This window comes from Mirounga leonina, unplaced genomic scaffold (assembly GCF_011800145.1).
Source record: "Mirounga leonina isolate KUSES-001 unplaced genomic scaffold, KU_Mleo_1.0 Mir_128, whole genome shotgun sequence".
Lineage (NCBI taxonomy): Eukaryota > Metazoa > Chordata > Mammalia > Carnivora > Phocidae > Mirounga > Mirounga leonina.
The window spans coordinates 13,189,416-13,212,856 of NW_023270320.1; the positions used below are offsets into that span (position 1 = coordinate 13,189,416).

At 37.8% G+C, this 23,441-nt stretch overlaps 1 protein-coding gene across 1 annotated transcript in view; it reads left to right on the forward strand.

Moving 5' to 3' along the window:
- Positions 1-22,825, forward strand: part of PPP2CB (protein phosphatase 2 catalytic subunit beta) — a 35,548-nt gene extending 12,723 nt beyond the window's left edge. The window contains exons 2-7 of the mRNA XM_035004081.1: positions 11,215-11,424; positions 12,511-12,684; positions 15,012-15,101; positions 15,193-15,354; positions 17,075-17,193; positions 22,119-22,825. Coding sequence (XP_034859972.1) covers positions 11,215-11,424; positions 12,511-12,684; positions 15,012-15,101; positions 15,193-15,354; positions 17,075-17,193; positions 22,119-22,191 — 828 coding nt within the window. The 3' untranslated portion in view covers positions 22,192-22,825. The remainder of the gene's footprint in view (positions 1-11,214; positions 11,425-12,510; positions 12,685-15,011; positions 15,102-15,192; positions 15,355-17,074; positions 17,194-22,118) is intronic.
- Positions 22,826-23,441: the final 616 nt, after the last annotated feature.

Here is a 23,441-nt window from a genome sequence, read left to right on the forward strand (position 1 = left end):
AAGTACTTTCTTCACTACTCTGTTGTTAGAAGCCCAGGGCGTATTACTGTGAAACATACACACATTCTATATCCTGTCTTAACCCATCCATATAGTTTTGTAAAATCTGTGCTGGTTTAAGGTAACCATATATCCTTGAACAGTTGAATTGGAGAATATTTGTATTTTGGTGCTTTTCATTTTTATATTTAAAGTAAGGCAGTAAATGATAGGGGTTGCATATCAAGCAGATTTCCTTTTCAAAGTTGGAACCATCAGCTGAGTGTTGATTTTAAAAAAATAATAATAGTAATAAATAGAAGACATCAGCTCCAATTGAACCTTCTACTGATTTGTGCTATTCAGTAGATTGTTTTTTTCCTGAACAAAATTGGGAAACTGTCTTATGGAGTAAACTTGGTAAAAAGTTGTTTCATTTGTGATTTTACACATTTTTGAGCTATTTGTCAGACTCTGTGTTAGAGGACTAATAATTTAGGATCTCCGTCAGTTGCCATTGGAATTACACCTTGCAGCGAGTACCTTCTACCCTCCACCTTCGTTCTGGTCACGTGCCGGTGATGCACCGCAGCGGGAGCGCACCTCGGCTGCCAGTGAGATGTAGCAGGAGGGGCTGAGTGAGGCTTCTGGGAGAGTTTTAGAAGATGGATAGACGAGGCTAGCATGTACTCTGTGGTCTTTTGTCCTTTCTGCCTTCTTGCTGAAATAGGGTACCAGATGCAGTGACTAGAGCTGTACCACCCTCTTGTGACCATGAGTTGGCAGTTAGGTTTACTGAAAGTCACAAGGAAGGTAGTTGGAAAGACAGAAGGAATGCTGTCCTGATGGTCCTTGAGAAGATGCACCAACCCAGGGATGCCTGCCTCCAGGCTTCTTGTTAATGTGAGAAAAATAAGCCTGCGGTTTGTCTTCTCTGCCTCCCCCACAGAAAAGGATAATTTCAGTAATGTAGTAGTAAATAAATATAACATATTTACCACACAGCTGAAAATCAACCCTTAAAGAATTGCAGTTTGGAAAAGAATAGCTGTTTCCAGATTATACATGTGGAAGTAAGACTGCATGTTTTTTAAAGTTTATTTATTTGCGTAATCTCTACACCCACCATTGGGCTCAAACTCACAACCCCCAAGATCAAGAGTCACGTGCTCCTCCAACGGAGCCAGCCAGGCACCCCAGGACTGCATATTTTAGAGTTACAGACCAGGGGCGCCTGGGTGGCTCAGTTGGTTAAGCGACTGCCTTCAGCTCAGGTCATGATCCTGGAGTCCCGGGATCAAGTCCCACATCGGGCTCCCTGCTCAGCGGGGAGTCTGCTTCTCCCTCTGACCCTCCTCCCTCTCATGCTCTCGGTCTCTCATTCTCTGTCTCACAAATAAATTAAAAAAAAAAAAAAAATTACAGACCAATAGATATCTTGTCTAAAAGTCTAAATCTTGTCTAAAGTGAAAAGTATGTAAGTCTTAAGGCTACACAGATTTGAACCAGGAGGAGAGTCCCTATTTCCTGAAAGACTTCTATATATATAACCTCATTCTGACGAAACCATAGGCAAAGAGAAGAAAAAATATGGGCTACGTTGTTTGTAACTCTTGGGAAGGTCTACTGGGCTAATTTAAGCAGAAACAGAAGACTATTTGGTAGCCTAGAATCAAAAGGAAAGCTGAAGAACCTAGCTTGGAAATTTTGCAGAAATTAAGAGCCCATGGAGCCACAGTCAAAATCATACCCAGAAATGTTTTAGAATGCTGCAGAGAACAGCTCTTTTGGAATAGAACTTGCCATTGTCCCTACTGCTTAGAGTCACTTCAAATTAAAAGCTAGGTGCATCCAACTGACATAGAGGAATCTGGAGATAAAGACTTTGGATTTCTACCATATGTATGCAAACTTTCATTGTGATTTGTTTTACATATTCTAACAGTACTTTGGATTACTGTAATAGGACACTAGTAGTCACTGAAAACAAGTTGACGTGAATAGGATACATGTCTTTATAGAAATGTGAACCTGCTTACCCTTACATGATCTTTTTTTTTTATTATTTTTTTAATTCACATATAATGTATTATTTGTTTCGGGGGTACAGGTCTGTGATTCATCAGTCTTACACAATTCATAGTGCTCACCATAGTACCTACCCTCCCCAATGTCCATCACCCAGCCCCATCCCTCCCACCCCCCACCACTCCAGCAACCCTCAGTTTGTTTCCTGAGATTAAGATCTCTCTTACATGTAGGTCAACAGAACAGAGGCATTAATACAGAAATTTTCAAGCTTTTTAGTTTCCTGACCCCTTTATACTCTTAAAATTTAAGGTCTGAAAAGAGCTTTTTTTTTTAATGTTCAGTTAGCCACTGTATAGTACATAATTAGTTTTTGATGTAATGTTCAATGACTCATTAATTAAGTATAATACCAGTGGAAAAGAGCTTTTCTTTATGTAGGTTGTATTATTGATACTGTATTGGCAATTAAAACAAATTTCAAAAAAAGTTTCTTCAACAGTCTCAATATTACAAGTCTTGGAACTGTTAAAACCATCAATATTACAAAACTCTCCTTACCTAGACTTAAAAATAACTTTTTGGTGTTATAACACAGGAGAATATAAATATTTTTTTAAAGATTTTATTTATTTGAGAGTGGGAGAGCACAGAGGGAGAAGCAGACTTCTTGTTGAGCAGAGAGCCTGACGTGGGGCTCGATCCCAGGACCCCCGAGATCATGACCTGAGCCAAAGGCAGACGCTTAACCGACTGAGCCACTCTGGTGCCTGGAAAATACAACTTTAAATGACATTTTAAGTCAGTAAGTATAAAAATAATTACAAGCCCTCTTCATTTAACAATGGAAACAAAGATGGCTAAATCAGAGCTTTATAATCCCAAATACTCATATAGTTTCTCAAAAATGTGACCTCTTGGGCGCCTGGATGCCTCAATTGTTAAGCGTCTGCCTTCGGCTCAGGTCATGATCCCAGGGTCCTGGGATTGAGCCTGGCATCAGGCTCCCTGCTCAGGCTTCCTAGCCTGCTTCTCCCTCTCCCACTCCCCCTGCTTGTGTTCCCTCTCTCTGCTGTGTCTCTCTGTCAAATAAATAAAATCTTTAAAAAAAAAAAAAGTGACCTCTTAATATTAACACACTGACTGCCAATGATTTTTTTAGACATACTATACTTTATTCTACAAATATCTTTAGATGCTAGATGTCAGTATGTTTCTGTTATCTTGTGTGCTATAAATATTTTCCCAGACTTCTCCTTTATCTCTTTTTGTATACAGAATTTTTTTTTTTCTTTAAAGATTTTATTTATTTGAGAGAAAGAGATCGTGAGAGCACTAGCAGGGAGGAGAGGGAGAAGCAGGCTCCCTGCTGAGCAGGGAGCCCAACGTGGGGCTCAATCCCAGGACCCCAGGATCATGACCTGAGCTCAAGGCAGACGGCTTAACCAACTGAGCCACCGAGGCTCAAATTTTTATTTTGTTTGGTTGAGCCCATCTAAGCCAACCTGTTGATGCTAGAGAGTTTACCTGTTCCTCTCTTTATCTCTGGTGCCTGGCCTACAACAGACACTTTACAAATGTTTGTTACATGTACACATGAACATTACATTCAGGAATATTTTGATGTGTCAGGTGATTGCTGTGTACGTATGATGTACATCAAAGTGAGCAGTTTATCAGCCTGATGAATGTTGTCCCATACAGGATACTATATGTTAAATAATTTTTCCTTTGTTTTTGGTAATGTTTCCTTTGGTGGATTTTTACATGTGATTAGCTTGTTAAATTCTTAATGTTCTATGACTTGAGGATTCTCTTTAACACTTTCTGCAAAATTTTGGTTACTTACTCCTGTTTAACTTGAAAAACAAATTACTTGTTGCTTGCTCTAAGTAAATGGCAATGATTTTCTCATTTTAAGCTTGTTGCCATTGACTTTTTTTCCAGTTGGTAATTCCATTGCAGGAGGTTATGTTGCTTTTGAAAGACTTCTGCTGATTGTTTTCTCAATCTTCAGCTGTTTTACTAGGATCCTGTTGACTTTGAGATTTGGCTTTTGTAAACTCCTTAAGGACTTTGTTCTTTACCACCCCGATGCATTAGTGGTTTCACTGGACTTGGCTGACTGTGCTATAAGTATTTTGCCCCTGTGATCTAAACCAGCTATTTGGAGAACCTAACATATTTAAAAATTAGTAGAGTAGCTTCTTAGAGTGGAACTCCTAGACAGTTTCCCTTACTTAACAGGTGATCATGTAGTAGTTTTAGACTTGCCTTTTTCATTTATATATCAAATGCCCTTTATATCAGATATCAGCATTAGGTTTCATATGTGTAACAGAAAACCCAAAATAAGGGCTTAACCAAAGTAGCAGTTTTTATATTTTTCTTAGGTATAGGCAGATCCGGAGATAAGCACTCCAGGGGTGATATGGTAGCTCTACAGAGTTGCTAGGAAACCAGACACTTGCTGTGTTATTTTTCTGTGGTTGCTGCAACAAATTACTACAAACTGGCTGGCTTAAAACCGTGGGTGTATATTGTCTCACAGCTCTGGAGGCCAGAAGTCCAAGATCAAGGTGTCAGCAGGGCCACATACCCTCTGGAAGCTTGGGGACAGTCTGTCCTTTGCCTCTTAGAGCTTCTGGTGACTGCTGGCATTCCTTGGCCGCATCACTTTACTCTGTCTTGTGTGTGTGTGTGTGTGTGTGTGTGTGTCCCCCAAAACCCCCTCTGCCTCATTTAGGGCCTGTCAGGATAATCTAGATAATCTAGGATAAACTGCTCCTGTCAAAATCCTTAATCGCATCTTTTTTGTGTGAGGTCACAGACACAGGTTTTGGTGATAGGAAGTGAATATATCTTTGTGGGTGTTTTTTCAGCCTGCCACATATTCCAGCGCTCTGCTCTGGTCCTTGTGGTCCGACGTGGCTTCTGGAGTTCCAGCCGTTGTCACATAAACATTCCAGGAAACAGAATGGAGAGTGTTGAAGGGCATGTCCCCTCCTTAAGGAAACTTTCTGGTTCCCACGTAACACTCCTTACATCTCACTGACCAGAACTTAGTCTCGTGGCCATTGGTAGCTGCATGAGAGGCTGGTGCCACGGACTGAATATTTGTGTCCTCCCAAAATTTATATATGAAGCCTAATTACCAATGTGGTGGTATTTGGAGGTGGGGCCTTTGAGAGGTAGTTTGTGGTCAGGAGGGTCAAGCTCCCACGAATGGGATTAGTGCCCTTATCAGAAGAGACACTAAAGAGATGATGTCTGTCTCTCACACACTCCCATGTGAGGTGCAGAAGGCGTGCCTCTGCAGAACAGGGTGAGGGTCCGCACCCGGAATCGAGTCAGGTGGCACCTTGATGTTGGACTTTCCAACCTTCAGAACTGTGAGGAAGCAGTTTATGTTGTTGAAAGCCACCTAGGCTGTGGTATTTGTTATGGCTGCCTTGAGTACAATTAGATTAATTGTGGAGAAGGAAGAGGAGAGTAGATATTGAGGTTCAGCAGTCTTCGCCTCAGATCACTTTACATTTTGTTAGCTACTGTCAGTTGTTTTCCAAAGAAGATGTATAAATGTGCGTTCTCACCGGTAGGGTATGAGAATAGCCTTGCTTAAAAAAAAAATAGAGAATAACCTTGCTAACAGTGGGTAAATGTCATTTTTGCCAACCTCATGAATGGAAAAGAAGTATATTTTTGTAGTCCCTGCCCCTCTTTATTCACCACCTAATGCATCAGGTTACTCCAGATGTGGTCTGGCCAACACCGAGGAAAATGGGTAATTACCTGTTGTTTTTTTCTGTTAATGTTGTTAATGACATGAACAACAGGAAAAAGTTAAACGACAGGAAATAATCAATAACTGAAAAGAGGCACAGCCCAGGGCTGGGATCACTGAGTGACACAATGAGGTACCACTCCTCACTATACCTTGCCACTCCAAGCCATGTGGGTGAGCCAGCAAAACCCAGAGGGGTTTTTTCTGATATCCCAGTATGTCTGAAAGGAGACAGCTAAATGGGATCTTGAGCTCATTCCTCTTTTGTCTGAGAAATAGTGGAAATGGCTATCCGACAGGGACAGAAATAAATGCATCAGGCTGCCCAAACTAAGACAACACATTGATTGGGGAACATGTCCAAGGTCTGAGAGTATTCCCCTCTAAGAATGGAGTGAGCCTTAAAAATCTTCAGAAGTGAATACAGTTTATAGGTATTCTAGACCCCACACTCTCCCTTGTGAGCCCTCTCACCCCATCTCTTGGCTAAAAAAAAAGAATTGAAATTAACTACCTTGACTTTAAACCTGTGGTTCTTTGGGGGAAAACAAACCAGTCTCACATGTGGTAGAGTGGGAGTTAATAAATGCCGCACAATATGTTGGCGTAAATAGAAGGTTTCAACTGATAGCTCAGCAACAGAGTGAGAACAGCATGGCAAGCAAATAACAGCAAGCAAGGAAGAAACACTGCTTGGGAAATATACAAAGAACGCAAAATTTAAAAAGCAGACCTTATCCTAAGGAACAGAAAGAAATTATCCAGATGTGCCCAAGTTATAAAACAGTTCACTATGATGTGGATTAAATAAGATTGAAAACAAAAGCATAGCATGAGCTGAATATGTAGGAAACAAATTGAGGGCAAAACTGGTAGTAGTAACAAGAAAAGCAGACTAGATGTAGCAGAAAAAAAATCTAACTGCCTCGAAAGTTAAGACTTAAGATAATTACAAGGAATGCGGGTGACAACAAAAAAGAAAGGGCACCTGGGTGGCTCAGCCAGTTAGGCATCTGATTTTGGCTCAGGTCATGAGCTCAGGGTTTTAAGATTGCACCCCACATTGGGCGTCATGCAGGGTGTGGAGCCTGCTTAAGATTCTCTTTCCCTCTTCCTCTGCCCCACCTCCCGCCCTCCCTCAAAAAATTTTTTTAATTTTTTTAAATTTTAAGTTCCAGTTTAACATACAGTGTTATATTAGTTTCAGGTGTACAATATAGTGATTCAACACTCCATACATCACCTGGTGCTCATCACAAGTGTACTTCTTAATCCCCATCACCTTAAAATTTCTCCTACCTTAAGAAATTATGACTTAATAATAGTTTGAAGGAGTTTGATCTTACTAAGTTTCAGGAAATCTTGATCTTAGACTTCCAGAATTGTGAGGAATAAATTTCTGTTGTTCCTGAGCTACCCAATCTATGGCATTTTTGTTAGAGCAGGCCAAACAGACTATGACATTAGTAATTGTTAAGATTTATAAAGGGAAAAAAACAGAATTGTCATTCTGTAGTATATATGAAAAATCCAAGAGACTCTATATATAAAGTTTTAAGTATTCCTAAAAATCTGGCGTAAGAGATATTTTTAAAGTCCCAGAATAGTATCAAATATAAATTACTTCGGATTACATCTGATAGCAACGAGTAGACATTATTAGACAATTAAGAAATTGAAGAATAAAGGAAATCTAAATGTGTAATACCATATTCATCATTGGAAAGACAGTATTCTAAAGATGACTACAAATACATATAAGTTCAATGCAATTTGAGTCAAAAGTCTCAACAAAGTTTTAATAGGCTTTGACAAAATTAGTTTTAAAATTCATATGGCAGGCTTAATGAAGGGATCAAAAATAGATAGTTTTGAATAAAAGGAATAAAGAAGGGAGCCTCACTTCCCTGTTACCCTGGTTTCTCATAGTAATTAACTCAGACTTTTATTGACACGGGCAGTAGAGCAGTGAGAAGGGGATCTGAGGCAAGGATTAAGATGCTGACACTTCATTCAGGGACTGTGCAAGCCCAGCTAGATAAGGGGGAGGCAAAAAAATCAGGCGAGAAAGCTATGAAGCAGGGTGATACAGGATGGATTACCTTGGGAGGTGGGGCTTCTGCCAAATCCAGACAAATACCTCGGAGAGGTCATGAAAGGAAGAACCAGGCTGGCGGTTTTTCCCTGTTGCCTTCATTCTCTCTCTGCCACTAGTCAAGGTGACTCCTACCTATTTCCAGATTGCACATCCCTCCTTCAGCCCCTGCTCAAGAAGCCAGACCCCCCATCCCACCATGTGGCATTCCATCCGCGTCTGGAAATAGAGGAGCAGCAAAAGCAGAGTTAGGGCTCAGAGGGAGGGCCAGGCAGGTCCACAAGTTCAGCTTAGATTCTGGCCAGCTCAGGGCACCATCCGTGATGACAGCAGTACAGATCAAAAGACAGGCAGCGTCTTCAGGAAAAGAATTATAAGGGAATCTGAGAGGGTGTCCAGGGTTGTTTCCAGTGCAGGTAAGAAAGCAGAAAACAGAACGTGGGTCTTTACAAAAGGATGGCACTATTATAAATAAATAAATAATGCTAGGCCAGCTACTAGCCATTAGGAAAAATAAAGTAAAAATGAATCACAGGGCACCTGCCTGGCTCAGTCAGAGAGCATGGGACTCTTGATCTCGGAGTTGTAAATTCGAGCCCCCATTGGGTGTAGAGATTACTTAAAAATAAAATCTTTTAAAAAAAATGAAACCCTACATTGTATCATATAACAAATTCCAGCTGAATTAAAGACGTGTTAAGTGTGAAAAACAAAACTGGAATAAAAATGCAGGAATGCCTTTTTTGACCTCTGTGTGAACAATTTTTTTTTTAAAGATTTTATTTCTTTATTTGAGACAGAGACATAGAGAGTGCACACAAGGGTGGGGGGAGGGACAGGGAGCATGAGAAGCAGACTCCCAGCGAAGCAGGGTGCCCCATGCAGGGCTCCCTCCCAGAACCCAGAGATCATGTCCTGAGCCAAAGGCAGACACTTAGCGACTGAGCCACCCAGGCGCCCCAGGAGAACAATTTCTAAAACAAGACCCAAGCAGCACAGACCATAAAGAGCAAAAATCAGTACAGTCTATAGGGAAAGTATAAACAACCAAATAGAAAGCCTAATTTTGTGAGTTAGGCATTTCTCACACACACACACACACCCACCCCAATAAACCTTTCACACACACACACACACCCAATAAACCTAAAAAGCTGCTTTTTTAAAAAAAGTATACCTATTAGAGGTGCAAATTAAAAGATACTGTTTCACACCCATTAGCAAGAATGTTAAAGTCTGTTGACAGAGATGCAAGCAATAGGAACTTATGTATAGAAACTCAAAATTCATGTTTTTAAATGCTCTTTAGATGATCCCATCTGGCAAGGCAGAGAAATGTCCCTAAAATTCTACTCTCCTACCAGTCTCAGCTCTCCTCTACCGGGTCCTACTCTAAGTTTCATCCTTAGTGTTTGACTTCTGTTGCCATGTCATTTTCTCTACCATCACCCTCACTCTCAGGCTGTTTCTTACTCTTGGTCCCAGTTCCTACCTCTTGTTCTTTTGGTTTTCTGTTCCTAATCTGCCATGGATCTGGAAACTATAAGTAGCTTATTAGAATTTTGTACATAACAATAGGGCCAGAAGAAGACCTAAGAGACTTCTGGCAGATTGGTGGGGAGGTACGTATATTTTTATCATAATCTGTTTTATTACTTCAGAGGCCTTTTTTAATTTTCTCTGATTCTGGGCTCTTTCTATTAGACAAAGTTGCTGGGTAGGTGAGGTGTAATGAACTTGAATTTAGTCCATTTGTTTAATTTGCCATTGTTTATATATAAATTCTGTCCTTCAGGGCCTCCAATGGTATATGTTAATTTGACTAATATATAAAATAGTTGGAATAAGGAAATTGAAGGTTAGCCTATGAATTGGTAGGAAGGTGTCTGTTTACCAAAAAATTTGAATAACTGATTTCTAACTTTTATTAACCTTTTTAAAAATGCAAATAAGATTATTTTTTTATTATTATTATTTTTAAAGATTTTATTTATTTATTTGAGACAGAGAGAATGAGAGAGAGAGAGCACATGAGAGGGGGGAGGGTCAGAGGGAGAAGCAGACTCCCCGCCAAGCAGGGAGCCCAACGCAGGACTCGATCCAGGGACTCCGGGATCATGACCCGAGCCGAAGGCAGTCACTTAACCAACTGAGCCACCCAGGCGCCCCGCAAATAAGATTATTTGTTGGGGGAAAAAAAGTTTTGTTTTTAAGTAGGCTCCATGCCCAACGTGGAGCCCAGCACAGGGCTTGAACGCACAACCCTGAAATCAGAACCTGAGCTGAGATCAAGTTGGATGCTTAACCGACTGAACCACCCAAGTGCCCCCAAAACACAGCTTTTGAGATAGAATTTCTATTGATATATTCCTAATGAATGCAATGCATTCATGTAGAGTATACGGCTCCCTGGCTTTTAGTATAGTCAGATAATGTACATCCATCACCACAATATTAGAACATTTTCATTACCCACAGAAGGAACCCCTGTACCTCTTAGCTTTTTTTTTTTTTTTTTAAGATTTTATTTATTTATTTGAGAGAGAGAATGAGACAGAGAGTTAGACATGAGAGGGGGGAGGATCAGAGGGAGAAGCAGACTCCCTGAGTCCGATGCGGGACTCCATCCCAGGACTCCAGGATCATGACCTGAGCCGAAGGCAGTCGCTTAACCAACTGAGCCACCCAGGCGCCCTGTACCTCTTAGCTTTTATCCTCCAGTCCTCTCAGCCCTAGGCAACCACTAAGCTTTCTATCTCTCTATATTTGTCTCTCTGGACACTTCACGTAAATGGAGTCATATATGGCCATTTGTGACGGTCTTAACAGTGTGTTCAGAGTTGTGACATGTATCAGTACTTTTTATTGCTGAATAATACTCCGTTGAACGAGTAACACCACATTTTATTTATCCCCTCATCACTTAATTGGACATTTGGGTAGTTTCCACTTTTTAGCTATTATGAATAAAGCTGCTATGAACATGTGTAAACTTGAGTTTTCATTTCTCTTAAACATATATCTAGGAACAGAATTGCTGGATCACATGGTAATTCTATGTTTAATGTTTTGAGGAACTGCCAGACTGTTTTCCACGGCAGCTGTACCACTTTACATTCCCACCAACAGTGTGTGAGAGTTCCAATTTCTTCACATCCTCAGAAACATTTGTTACCTTTTAAATTTAGCTGTCCTAGTAGATGTAACTTGGTATCTCTTGTCGTTTTAGTTTTATGATTTTCTAAGGTTCATTTCATCTTTTTTTCCCCAATATTTTCTTTTAATATGCAAGAAATGATGCTTTTAATTTCATTTCTTTTTTTAACAGGCTAAGGAAATTTTAACAAAAGAATCAAATGTGCAAGAGGTTCGTTGTCCTGTTACCGTTTGTGGAGATGTGCATGGTCAATTCCATGATCTTATGGAACTCTTTAGAATTGGTGGAAAATCACCAGATACAAACTATCTATTCATGGGCGACTATGTAGACAGAGGCTATTACTCAGTGGAGACTGTGACTCTTCTTGTGGCATTAAAGGTATGATGAATGAAATTCAGTTGGTTTTTTTTCAACCTTTAAACCTGCAAAAGGGGAAGATGGCAATATTGCATATCTTCTGTTATATTTTATCCATTCAGTTTATAGCCCCTTAAAATATAATAGTTGGTTTTACATCTTGTAAAAGAGAGAGAAATGAAAATTAAACATTTAGTGTGTCCTGCCTACTTCTGGTAAATCACTCCCTTAGGTAGTCCACAGCTCAAGTCTTGGAACCATTTTTTACTTAAGCAGGTATCCCTCATAAACAGTCTATTTAATTCTTGCCTTGAGAAGTCTCTTATTCCTGTGTCTTTTTTTCTGTCACACAGTTCATATCTTTTATCACTTCACATGTATTACATTTATGTGGACCTGGCACCTAGCTTTAAACAGTGAGCTTAATTTGGGGCACATATGGATAGTTAATAAATATGTATAAATTGAAGTATGCATTTGCAGCTTTTAGGTTAATTTGGTTAACAGAATCTGCTGCTTTTTCATACTTCCTATCAGACACATCCCTAACTAAATAGTATGCTGTAAGGTATGTCTCTGTGTTTTGTTACGAAAAGGAAACTCTAAATACATTTGAAATCTTGCCCAGATTTGGCAAGGGCCTGTTTTTGTTAGCAAATACAGTCTTTCTGTGGGAAATAAAAGTTGAAGGGGGAGAGAGAAGTTAGTATAAAAAGGAGTTTGTCTCTGGTCCAAATCTTTGACCATCAGTATCCATTCAGCAATAAGACATAGTGTTCTGGAAAGACCTAGAAGACTGGTGATTGAGGATGAAGAGGATATTAAAGACCCAAGAATCAGATACAATTTTATTATAATAAAATAGATATCAGTTAGTAAGGGTTCCAATAAGGGTGGTATAAATAGTAATGAAGACGAAGGAATATAAATATTTCAAAGGTCGGTCAGCAGTGAATGAGAAAATTTTTAATTCTGAATAAGAATTAGCATTTAATGCAACAGCACACAAAAGAACCATTTAAAGAAATGGGTCAGAAGTTAATGTGCTTAACATATCACTAGTAAAAATATGCTTTGTACCATGCATTTGTTTTGCTTTTCCTGCAGGTGCGTTATCCAGAACGCATTACAATATTGAGAGGAAATCACGAAAGCCGACAAATTACCCAAGTATATGGCTTTTATGATGAATGTCTACGAAAGTATGGAAATGCCAATGTTTGGAAATATTTTACAGATCTATTTGATTATCTTCCACTTACAGCTTTAGTAGATGGACAGGTGTGTATGTGCTTCTATGGTGGGTGGGGGAGGAATAAAAGTAAGAAAAGATTTTCTATTAGCAAGTTAGGGTTTAGATTTACATGACATGATTTCCACGTCTCCTTGGCCTTTTCTGCCTCTTTTCCTTATAATTAAAATTTCAGAATAGAGAATTAGGTTAAGTTTTATGCACATTGTGACCAGCAGATTTCCCTGTTGTTCTCAGATATGTGTGTAAATATTTTTGCCAAAGAATTTGCCAATACGCTTTTTCTGTTATAGACAAATATCATAAATAAATGCTTAAGACCCTGAAGTACAATACTAGTAAAGCAAAGCTGTTTTTTTAAAACTAGCTCCATACATATACACAGTGTTTGCTGGTTACCATTAATAACTTTTTATTCCTATTTTCATGGTAGTTACAAGCAGCAGTATTGTGTATTACATCTTCATTAAGAAGTGCATGCTTTATTTCCACCTGTAATAAGTATTATAGACACACTGTAAAACATTCAAAATATAAGAAAAATGTGCAAGTTTCTATTATCCTAGTTTCTAAGAGATAATCACTGTGAGCATGAACTGATTTAACTTTAAATATGAAACATACAGTACCAAAAAATAAATAATATGTGGTACAAGTCTACAGTTCCTAAACTGTATAAAAGCCTAGAATTGTCATGGGCATAATAGATCCACTCATAATTTGGTTGTAGCCTTTTCTTTGTGGTCCTGAACAGTCCACATTTTTCCCAGCCGTGATATTGGACACTGCAGTAATTAATTTCAAAGGACAATATTTTGCCTAGACTTGGCTAAAATGAAAGAAAACAATGTGGACTTCAAGAGTTCACAAATTATTTCTAAATGACAGTGGGAGTATGATGTAAACCAAAATTTTTGGATGTAAACAGGGATAAAACACAAGGAAATTCATAGTCTCCCATTCATTTTGTAGAAAAATTAAAGGAAATGTGAAATAAACATTTAACTCAAAGAAACCATAGTAAAATAAACTTAAAGGATTAAAGATAAAAGCAGACATGGAGGGGTCCCTGGGTGGCTCAGTCGTTTAAGCATCCAGCTCTTGATTTTGGCTCAGGTCATGATCTCAGGGTCCTGGGATCAAGTTCCCGAGTTAGGCTCCCAGCTCAGCGGGGAATCTGCTTTAGGATTCTCTCTTTCCCTCTGCACCTCCCCCACCCCCCAAATAAATAAATCTTTAAAAAAAAAAAAAAAAAAAACACAAATGGATACCAAAAAATCACTAGGAATGAGAAATACAGCATGATATCAATATGGATGTGCTTGTGTATCACAATAACATAGGGTACAGCTTTATTCTGGTGCACTTGGAAAGATGAAATTTACTACAGCAAAATAGTTTTTGAAGAAATTAGGCCAATGTAAATAGACTACCAAACTTAGAAGAAATTGGAAAAGTAACCAGGTCTGAATAGTTTTCTAAGCAAATTCTACCAAACCTTTAAGGAACATATATATAATTTCTGTGTTCTAGAGCTTAGGAAAAGATGAAGAGCTTCAAAATTTATTCTGTGAAGTTAGTATAACCTCAATACCAAACCAGATATGGCAAGCACCAAAAAATAAAACTCAGTTTTTAAGTAGTAAAATAAAATAACATTAATTGAATAAAGAAACTTATACTGGCTATACTTAATCAGCAAAACATCAGAAATCTCTTCAAAATTGGGAGAAAAATGCCCTCTAAAACTTGTATTACTATTCTCTCTGATACAAAATCCCTAGAGGATGGGTGTGGGAATAGAGATTTTACCAAAAACAAACTGAAAAATTTTATTTTCAAGGATTTTTTGGAAATCCTAGCCAGTGCACTGAGTATTAAAAAGAATTAAAGGGTATAAACATGGAGAAGAAATTAAATATTTTTGCTAACAACATGATTCTGTACTCAGAGAACTCTTACAAAAGCTGAAAAACTATTGGAGCCAATAACAGGAATGGTACTGTCCTTGCTGTAAGAGAAACAAAAAAATTATATATGTTAGCAGAAAATGTAATGGTGAGTCACAAGAATGGAGGTCCCATTTGCTAGAGAAGGGGAAAAAATACTATACAAAATACTTAGGATTGATTATAAGGAAAAAAGAAGAAATATTTTAAAGTATCCGTAGCTCTCTAATTGATTATTGTTTCCTTTTCCATTGTATTTTATAAATTTTCCACAGTGAATATTATTAAATCTTACTTTGAAAAGAAGAGCTATTAGGATTTACATTTTGTAACCATTTATTTACTCTCCATTAACTTTCAGCATTTAATAAAACTTTTTTTTTCTTTTTTTTTTAACTCACAAACAGATATTCTGCCTCCACGGTGGCCTCTCTCCATCCATAGATACACTGGATCATATAAGAGCTTTGGATCGTTTACAAGAAGTTCCACACGAGGTAAACTTGGTTTTAATTTTAAAAACAAAGAAATATAACCACATTGTGGTAAAGCTAAATGAAATAACATGTACTTAATTTTCTTGGCCAGGGCCCAATGTGTGATCTGTTGTGGTCAGATCCAGATGATCGTGGTGGGTGGGGTATCTCACCACGTGGTGCTGGCTACACATTTGGACAGGACATTTCTGAAACATTTAACCATGCCAATGGTCTCACACTGGTTTCTCGAGCTCACCAACTTGTAATGGAGGTACGTCTTTTTCCCACAGGATGATGTTTTGTTTTGTTTTGTTTTTTTAAATGGAAGAAGTGTTTTCTTTATTGATGATCTTTATTTCTAATAAATATATATCTCTGTCATAAGGCTTCATGAAACATTTCCTCCCTATTACCTAAATGAAAGGAGAAAAAATTGAGCTGGTTTTAGCAAATAGGGGAAAGTACTAGTTGGCCAGAGCAAAATTATAACTCACTTTGGAAATTAATTTAGACATAGAGGAAAGTTTCAAAAATATTATCAAAAAATTCTCTTGTATCCTACACTGATGCCTCAAATATATTTTCGTATTTTGGTATTCTGTCTCTATCTTCCAGCTTCCCTTCCTCCATACACATTTCTTTTAAAATATTTGAATGTCAGTTGCAGACATGGTGCTCCTTTACCTCCAAATTTCCATGTATATTTTGCAAAAATAAAGATGTTCTCTTATGTTACTACAGTATAATTATCACAGTCCAGAATTTGCACTGATACAGTACTATGATCTAAACACTTCATTTGAATTTTTTAGTAACTCACTAATGTTCCTGATAGGAAAATTCAGTCGTGTGTGTCCATGTATAATCTCATCCAGGATCATGCTGTATTCAGTCTCCTCTGGTGTGGAAATAATTCCTCAGACTTTGTTTTGCATAATCTTTACATTTTTAAAGACTACGTTTTGTAGAAGTATCCTTCACCTGAGGTTTGATGGATGTTCCTTATGACTCGGGGTATGCATGTCTGGCAGGCTTGCCACAGCACGATGGGACGTGCTTTCCAGTGCGTCATGTTAGGGTCATGGAAGCTCTGCCTGAATCACTTAGTCAAGCTGCTGGCTGCCAGAGTTCTCTACCATGATGTTACTATTTTATAAACACTAAAGGAATATAAATAGAATTTATTCTTTTAAATCAGGGAGTGGCTTCAAGATGTTAGAGAAAACTTCAACCCAGTTGAGGCAGGAGGAGGGAGAACATGGTTAGCAAGGAATATAAATTCATATGGTAAAGATAACCTAAGCATGTCAGTAATCATAACAAATGTGAATGGGTGAAAATTTTTACGTCCCTAAAATCCTGAGACTCTGAATTAGACAATCAAAATTCAGCTGCTACTTGAGAGGAATCTAAAACCTAATGAAAAAAATAAAAATTAAAAATAAAACATAATAATGACACTACAGACTAGAAGTAGAGGGAAAACGGTATGTTGATATATTAGAGAATTACCCAAAATACAGCTAATAATGTGCATCATAATAGCCTTTGAGTTAAAAAGTATATATAGAAATAAAAGGTCATTATTGATGAAAACTGGCCCAGTTCTCTAGGGAAGAAATAATTGAGCTTGTGTTTACCTAGTAATAGATTCAAAATATATAAAGCAATAACTGATAGAAGGAAAAACTAAGAAATCTTCCATCGTTTTGGGAGAAATTTTAATACATATCTGAGCCAAGAGCCAAAGCACAGATGTAAATAGAACGATGCCGTTCTTGAGCTCCGTGGCACAGTACCCTGGGCCCAGCAGTGCAGTATTCCGTGCAGGTGCCCAGAGTTAAGGATGGATACCATATAAGGGCGCAGAGAAAATGACATTTCCACCAAGAATATCTGTAATTTTTGAATGTAGTTTTCTAAACGGACCCATGTCAAGATTATAATTTTATAGTGAAGTGTTATTTTTTGTTTTTTTTTTAATGCTGCAGGGATACAATTGGTGTCATGATCGGAATGTGGTTACCATTTTCAGTGCACCCAATTACTGTTACCGTTGTGGGAACCAGGCTGCTATCATGGAATTAGATGACACTTTAAAATACTCCTTGTAAGTAACTGAAAAATTTTTAAATTGTATATAATTGCTTTTAGAAAGAAAATTTTAAATGTAGTTTATTAAAATTAGAGGATTTCTGCTTCTGGAATACTAGAATGAGGAACGTGGCAAACCCTCTTCCCAACAGAAACAGTCATTTAACTGGAAGGTTATTTTAAACAGTTATTGTAGGTTTTTGAATATTGTCCAAAATGCATACAGCCCATGGAGAAACATTCTAGAAAATGTACTAAATTTCAGTAATAGCCAGAATCTGTGGAATTTGAGCCATAACCTCTTCCCTCCCCGTCTTTCCACATCCCTTGTTCAGAAACTACTCCACAGTCATTCTACCTTGGGCCCTGCTCAGATATTTTCCTGGGTTTAATGGCTAAGCCTTTGTTAACCAAACAACAGAGTTATTTAGAGGTTCCCTCTGGGTGGGCACAAGCCACTTATTGTTCAGAGGTTGTGCTCAAGCCTCCTTGGTCATTGAAATTTTAGGGCTCACCCTAATCCAGTAAGATCAGTGGGAATGTCTGTGGCTAAGAAGTTGCTATCAGAGTTGAAAGAATTTATATTTTGGCTCACAGTTCAACCAAGCACACTAGTACCTTGGATTTTCCTTGTTTGATTAGTCCTGAGAGAGTGCAACCTTAAGGATGCACGTAGTGTCATTTCCCAGACTGTCAGAGATGTATGTGATTGGGGTTTTAAGCCTGGCTTCCTAGGAGTTGCTCCTGGGTCAAAGAGTAACTTGATCAGCCAGTATTTGATTAGAGATTGTGTTTAAAGCTCTGGTATCATTGAGGGTTATATACCCTTTTGTTGATTAATCTGTGTATTAGTTTCCTAGGGCTGCTGTAACAGATTACCACAAAGTGGGTGCCTTAACGGAATTTATTCTCACGTTTGTGGAGGCTAGAAATTTGAAATCAGGGTGTTGGCAGGATGATGTTGTAAAAGCTCTAGAGGAGGATCCTTTCTTGCCTCTCCCTAGCTTCTGGTGGCTCCTACAATCCTTGATTTATAGATGCATCACCCCAGTCTCTGTCTTCACATGGCACTCTCCCCTGTGTGTCTGTTTCTTTAATAAAGATACCATCAGATTGATGGGCCATCTGGGTGGCTCAGTTGGTTGAGCATCTGACTCTTGATTTTGGCTCAGGTCATGATCTCAGGGTCGTAAGGTTGGGCTCCATGCTGAGCCTGGAGCCTGCTTGAGATTCTCTCTCTTATTCTCCCTCTGCCCCTCCCTGCTCTCATCCTCTCTCAGAAAAAAAAAAAAAAGGAAAGAAAAGAATATCACCAGATTGAATTTAGGGCTCAGCCTAATCCAGTATGACCTCACCTTAACTAATAACATCTGCAAAGACCAAATAGTGTCACATTCTGAGGTTCTGAACGGACATGAATTTTGGAGGTAAACTATTTGACCCAGCATAGTCTGTGTGTGGCTTGGGAATGTTTTCAAGAATGCCCCAACTGCTACTCTAATTGTTGCTGTGTGGGTATAGCTATGTGCACAGTCGTCTTGTCTCCCCGTGTTGACTGTGATCCCAGGAAGGCTTTTCTTGGCTCTTCTTTTGTCTGTTACATTTCTTAAAAATTCAGCTGTACTACAAATACATCCATATTGTTTTTGCACTGGTTTTTAAATCAGTTAAGAAGATGCAATTATACTGTCATTTACGATTACTGTCGTGTATGTGTGTTTCTTAACTAATAACTTGAATCCAAAAGAAGAATATGAAGAAAATAAAAATGAGAAGGTTAATATAACAAAATCTATACACACTTGCTCTCCTTTCTCAGCTTTAAGGGCATGACATCGTATGAAATAGTAATTATAACAATGCATTTTGGGGATTTTAACATCAGTAGCAAAAGAAGGAAATGGAAAGGCGCTTACTATATAGGAATTAATTTCTCTTAAATTGACTAGAATTTATAAATCAGTAGAATTCTATAAGTCGTGTATTGTAAGATTTCAAGCAATCAATAATAAAATAATTTAGGAAAAATAACAAGTTATTAAAGGAATTAAAAGGTGCACTAGAAAATATGCTTTTAATAAAAAACCAGTTAAAGTGGGAACCAAGAAACAAAACAAGTAAATGGCAGGTATAAAGCCAGTCATATCAATATTAAATGTGAGTGGTTTAAGTAATGCAATCAGAAGGCAAAATTTGTCAGATTTTTTGTTTTTAAAGATCCAGCTTTATGATATCTACAGAAAGCATAATTTAGATTAAAAACAAAAGGGTTGAAAGTAAATTAGGTGAAAAAGATAACCATGCTAACAGCAACCACATGACTTGAACTGGTTATACTAATAGACAAAATAGATTTCAAAATAAAAATGTTTATTAGACATAAAGACATTTCACAATGATGAAAGAGTCAAAGCATTAGGAGAATATACCAGTTATAAACATAACACAAATGAACAGAATTGAAGGGAGAAATAGACAGTTGAACAGTAGTTGGAGACTTTATTATGCTACTTTCAATAATAGAACTAGGCAGAATATCACCAATGACATAGAAGACTTGAGAAGTACTATAACTTAACATTTATGGAACATTCCACCCAATAGTAGCAGAGTAGTTTTGTCAAATGCACATGGAACATTCTCTAAGATTGACTATATGCTGGGCTATAAACCCAAGCCTCAGTAAACTTAAAACTATTGAGGGGTGTCTGGGTGGCTCAGTCAGTTAAGTGTCCAACTCTTGATTTCAGCTCAGATCATGATCCTCAGGGTCATGAGATCAAGCCCCATGTCAGGTTCTGCACTGGGCATGGAGCCTGCTTAAGATTCTCTCTCTCCTTCTGCTCCTCCTTTAAAAAAAAGAATATTGAAGTCATACAAAATATGTTCTCCAAACACAATGGAATGAAATTAGAAATCAGAATAGAAGGAAAACTGGAAAATGTATAAATATGTGGAAATTAACATACTCCTAAATGACCTGAATCAAAGAATAAATCATAAGGGAAATTAGAAAATACTTTGAGATGAATAAAAATGAAAACAGAATGTGCCAAAACTTATGTGATACAATGAAAGCAGTGTTTGCAGGGAAATATATAACTGTAAGTGCCTGTATTAAAAAACAGATTTTTAGAAAGATCTCAAGTCAGTAACCTAACATTTTAAGGACCCTAGAAAAAGAAGAGCAACCTAAACCCCAGTGCAAACATACGGAAGGAAATAAAAAGGAAATCAATGAAATGGAAAAATAATCAAAATCAGAGTTGGTTCTTTTCAACAAAATTGAAAAGTCTTAACTAGACTGGCCAAACAAAAATGAGTGAAGATTCACATTACCAAAATCACTACAGACCTTATTGAAATAAAAAGAATTACAAGGGAATATAATGAATAAGTGTACGGCAACAAACTAGGTAACTTGGATAAAATGGACAAATTCCTAGGAAGACAAACTGCCAAAATTGACTCAGAAAATGTGAATAGACCTGTAACAAGTGAAAAAGTTGAATTAATATTTTAAAACTTCCTACAAAGAAAAGCCCCCAAGCCCGGTGGGCTTCACTGATGAAATGACTAAAAGTTTAAAAAGGAATTAACACCAGTTTTTCACAGAAACTAAGAATAGAATAGGAGGGATCATTTCCCAATGTATTCTTTGAAGTCTGTATTACCCTAATACCAAAATCAAAGATAATTTAAGAAAACTACAGACCAATACTCTTTATGCTTATAGAATTGCAAAAATCTGCAACACAATATTAGCAAACTGAATCTAGTAATATACAAACAGGATTATACACAGTGACCAACTGTGATTTATCCCAGGAAGGCAAAGTTGGTTCAAAATATGAAAAATCAAAGCAATAATCCATTGGACAAAAAAAGCACTTGATCATCTCAGTTAAGCCAGGAAAAACATTTGTCAAAATCCAGCACACTTTTTTTTTTTTTAAAGATTTTATTTATTTATTTGAGAGACAGAGAGCATGAGAGGGAAGAGGATCAGAGGGAGAAGCAGACCCCCCGCCGAGCAGGGAGCCCGATGTGGGACTCGATCCCGGGACTCCAGGATCATGACCTGAGCTGAAGGCAGTCACTTAACCAACTGAGCCACCCAGGCGCCCCCCAGCACACTTTCATAATAAAAATACTCAGCAAACTAGTCAAGAGAACTTCCTCTTCCTGATAAAGGTCATCTGCAGAAACTCCACAGCTAACACCCATTTTTTTTTTTTAAGATTTTATTTATTTAAGGGGCGCCTGGGTGGCTCAGTCGGTTGAGTGTCTGCCTTTGGCTCGGGTCATGATCTCAGGGTCCTGGGATCGAGCCCCACATCGGGCTCCCTGTTCTGTGGGAAGCCTGCTTCTCCCTCTCCCACTCCCCCTGCTTGTGTTCCCTCTTTCGCTGTGTCTCTCTCTGTCAAATAAATAAAATCTTTAAAAAAAAAAAAAAAGTTTATTTAAGAGAGAGCATGAGCAGGAGGGGCAGAGGAAGAGGAACAAGAAGATTCCATGCCAAGTGGGGAGCTCGACATGGGCTCCATCCCAGGACCTGAGCCAAAGGCACTTTACCGACTGAGCCACCCAGGTGCCCCTAATGTCATTCTTAATCATGAAAGACTAAATGCTTTCCCCTAAAATCTAGAGCAAAACAAACATCCATTCTTACAACTTTCATTCAGCTGATAATTATATTGCAAATCTTTTATGCCAGGCACCGAACCAGACATTTTGTCTGCTTCAATTTTCACTGTAGCTCTGTGAGATAGTTTTATGGAAGAATGCACCTGCAGTGACTTGCCATGGATTATTCCAGTCCTAAACATAGTAAAAGTGGGAAATCAATACTGCTCCTTCTACTACTATGTCTTCTTATTTATTCATTTGCTTGCAAATTCAAATCCTTTAACTATTTGCTTTCTTTTTCGCCATTTATAGCCTTCAGTTTGACCCAGCACCTCGTCGTGGAGAGCCTCATGTTACCCGGCGCACCCCAGACTACTTCCTGTAAATTCCTCCTGGGAAAACCCTGCCTTTGTATGTGGAAGTATACCTGGCTTTTTAAAATATATATATTTAAAAAAAAACAAAAAAAGCAACAGTAATGTATGTGTTTCTGTAACAAATTGGGATCTGTCTTGGCATTAAACCATATCATGGACCAAAATGTGCCATATTAATGATGAGCATTTAGCACAATTTGAGACTGAAATTTAGTACAACACTATGTTCTAGATCGGTCAGTCTTAACAGTTTGCCTGCTGTATTTGTAGTAACCATTTTCCTCTGGACTGTTCAAGCAAAAAAGGTAACTAACTCCTTCATCTCCTTTTGCACTTATTTGGAAATTTTAGTTATAGTGTTTAACTGGCATGGATTGATAGAGTTGGGGTTTTATTTTTAAGAAAAATTCACAAGCTAACTTCCACTTAATCCATTACCCTTTATTTTATTGAAATGTATAGTTAAATTAACTGAAGAAAAGATTCTTGGGAGTATGTTGTCATAACATTTAAAAAGGTTTCCCTTCATTTAAACTAAATTACTGTTTTATGTTGATCTGCATATTTCTGTATATTTGTCATGACAGTGCTTGCATCCTATTTGGTGTACTGAGCAAATAAACTTTCCATTTTAAACAAAAATTGATTTACTGAGGTATGCTTTAAATGAAAAGTTCTGCTATTTTGACACTTGATATAAAACCTCTTAAAAAAATAAAATCTCTTGACCTGTGATAAACAGTTGTGTTGAGATAATTTAAGTGTAATGTTCTTTGTGTAAGGCTTATATATTCAGAAGAAAACCTCAGACAGTAGGCTGGTAACGTTTAGACCATAAAACCATTTTTATTTCTAAACATTTTACTAGGTAGTTTGTATTAATGTATTCAAGTATGGAGTGTATGCTAAAACTGTAGGACATTCTATAGCTAGGAAGAATCTTTTAAAAGCCAAAATATATTTTATCTTTATCCATTGCTCTAGAAATAAGAATCCCCAAAAGAGAGTTTAGTAGAAATAGTATAGTAATAGCACCATTACTAATATGTAACATAAATTCCAAGTAGAGGAGGGAAATAGAGAGTCAGTGTTAAGGGTGAGTGTGGGAGGGTGGAAGACACAAGAGAAAATTAAATTTTTTAAGTCTTTGTAGAAGAAAAGATGGTAGAATATCTCAGTAACAATGGACAGAGTTCTCTAGTAAAAGAGGGTCAAATTTGATTTTTTTTTAAATCCAGCTATATCCTGGTTACAAGGC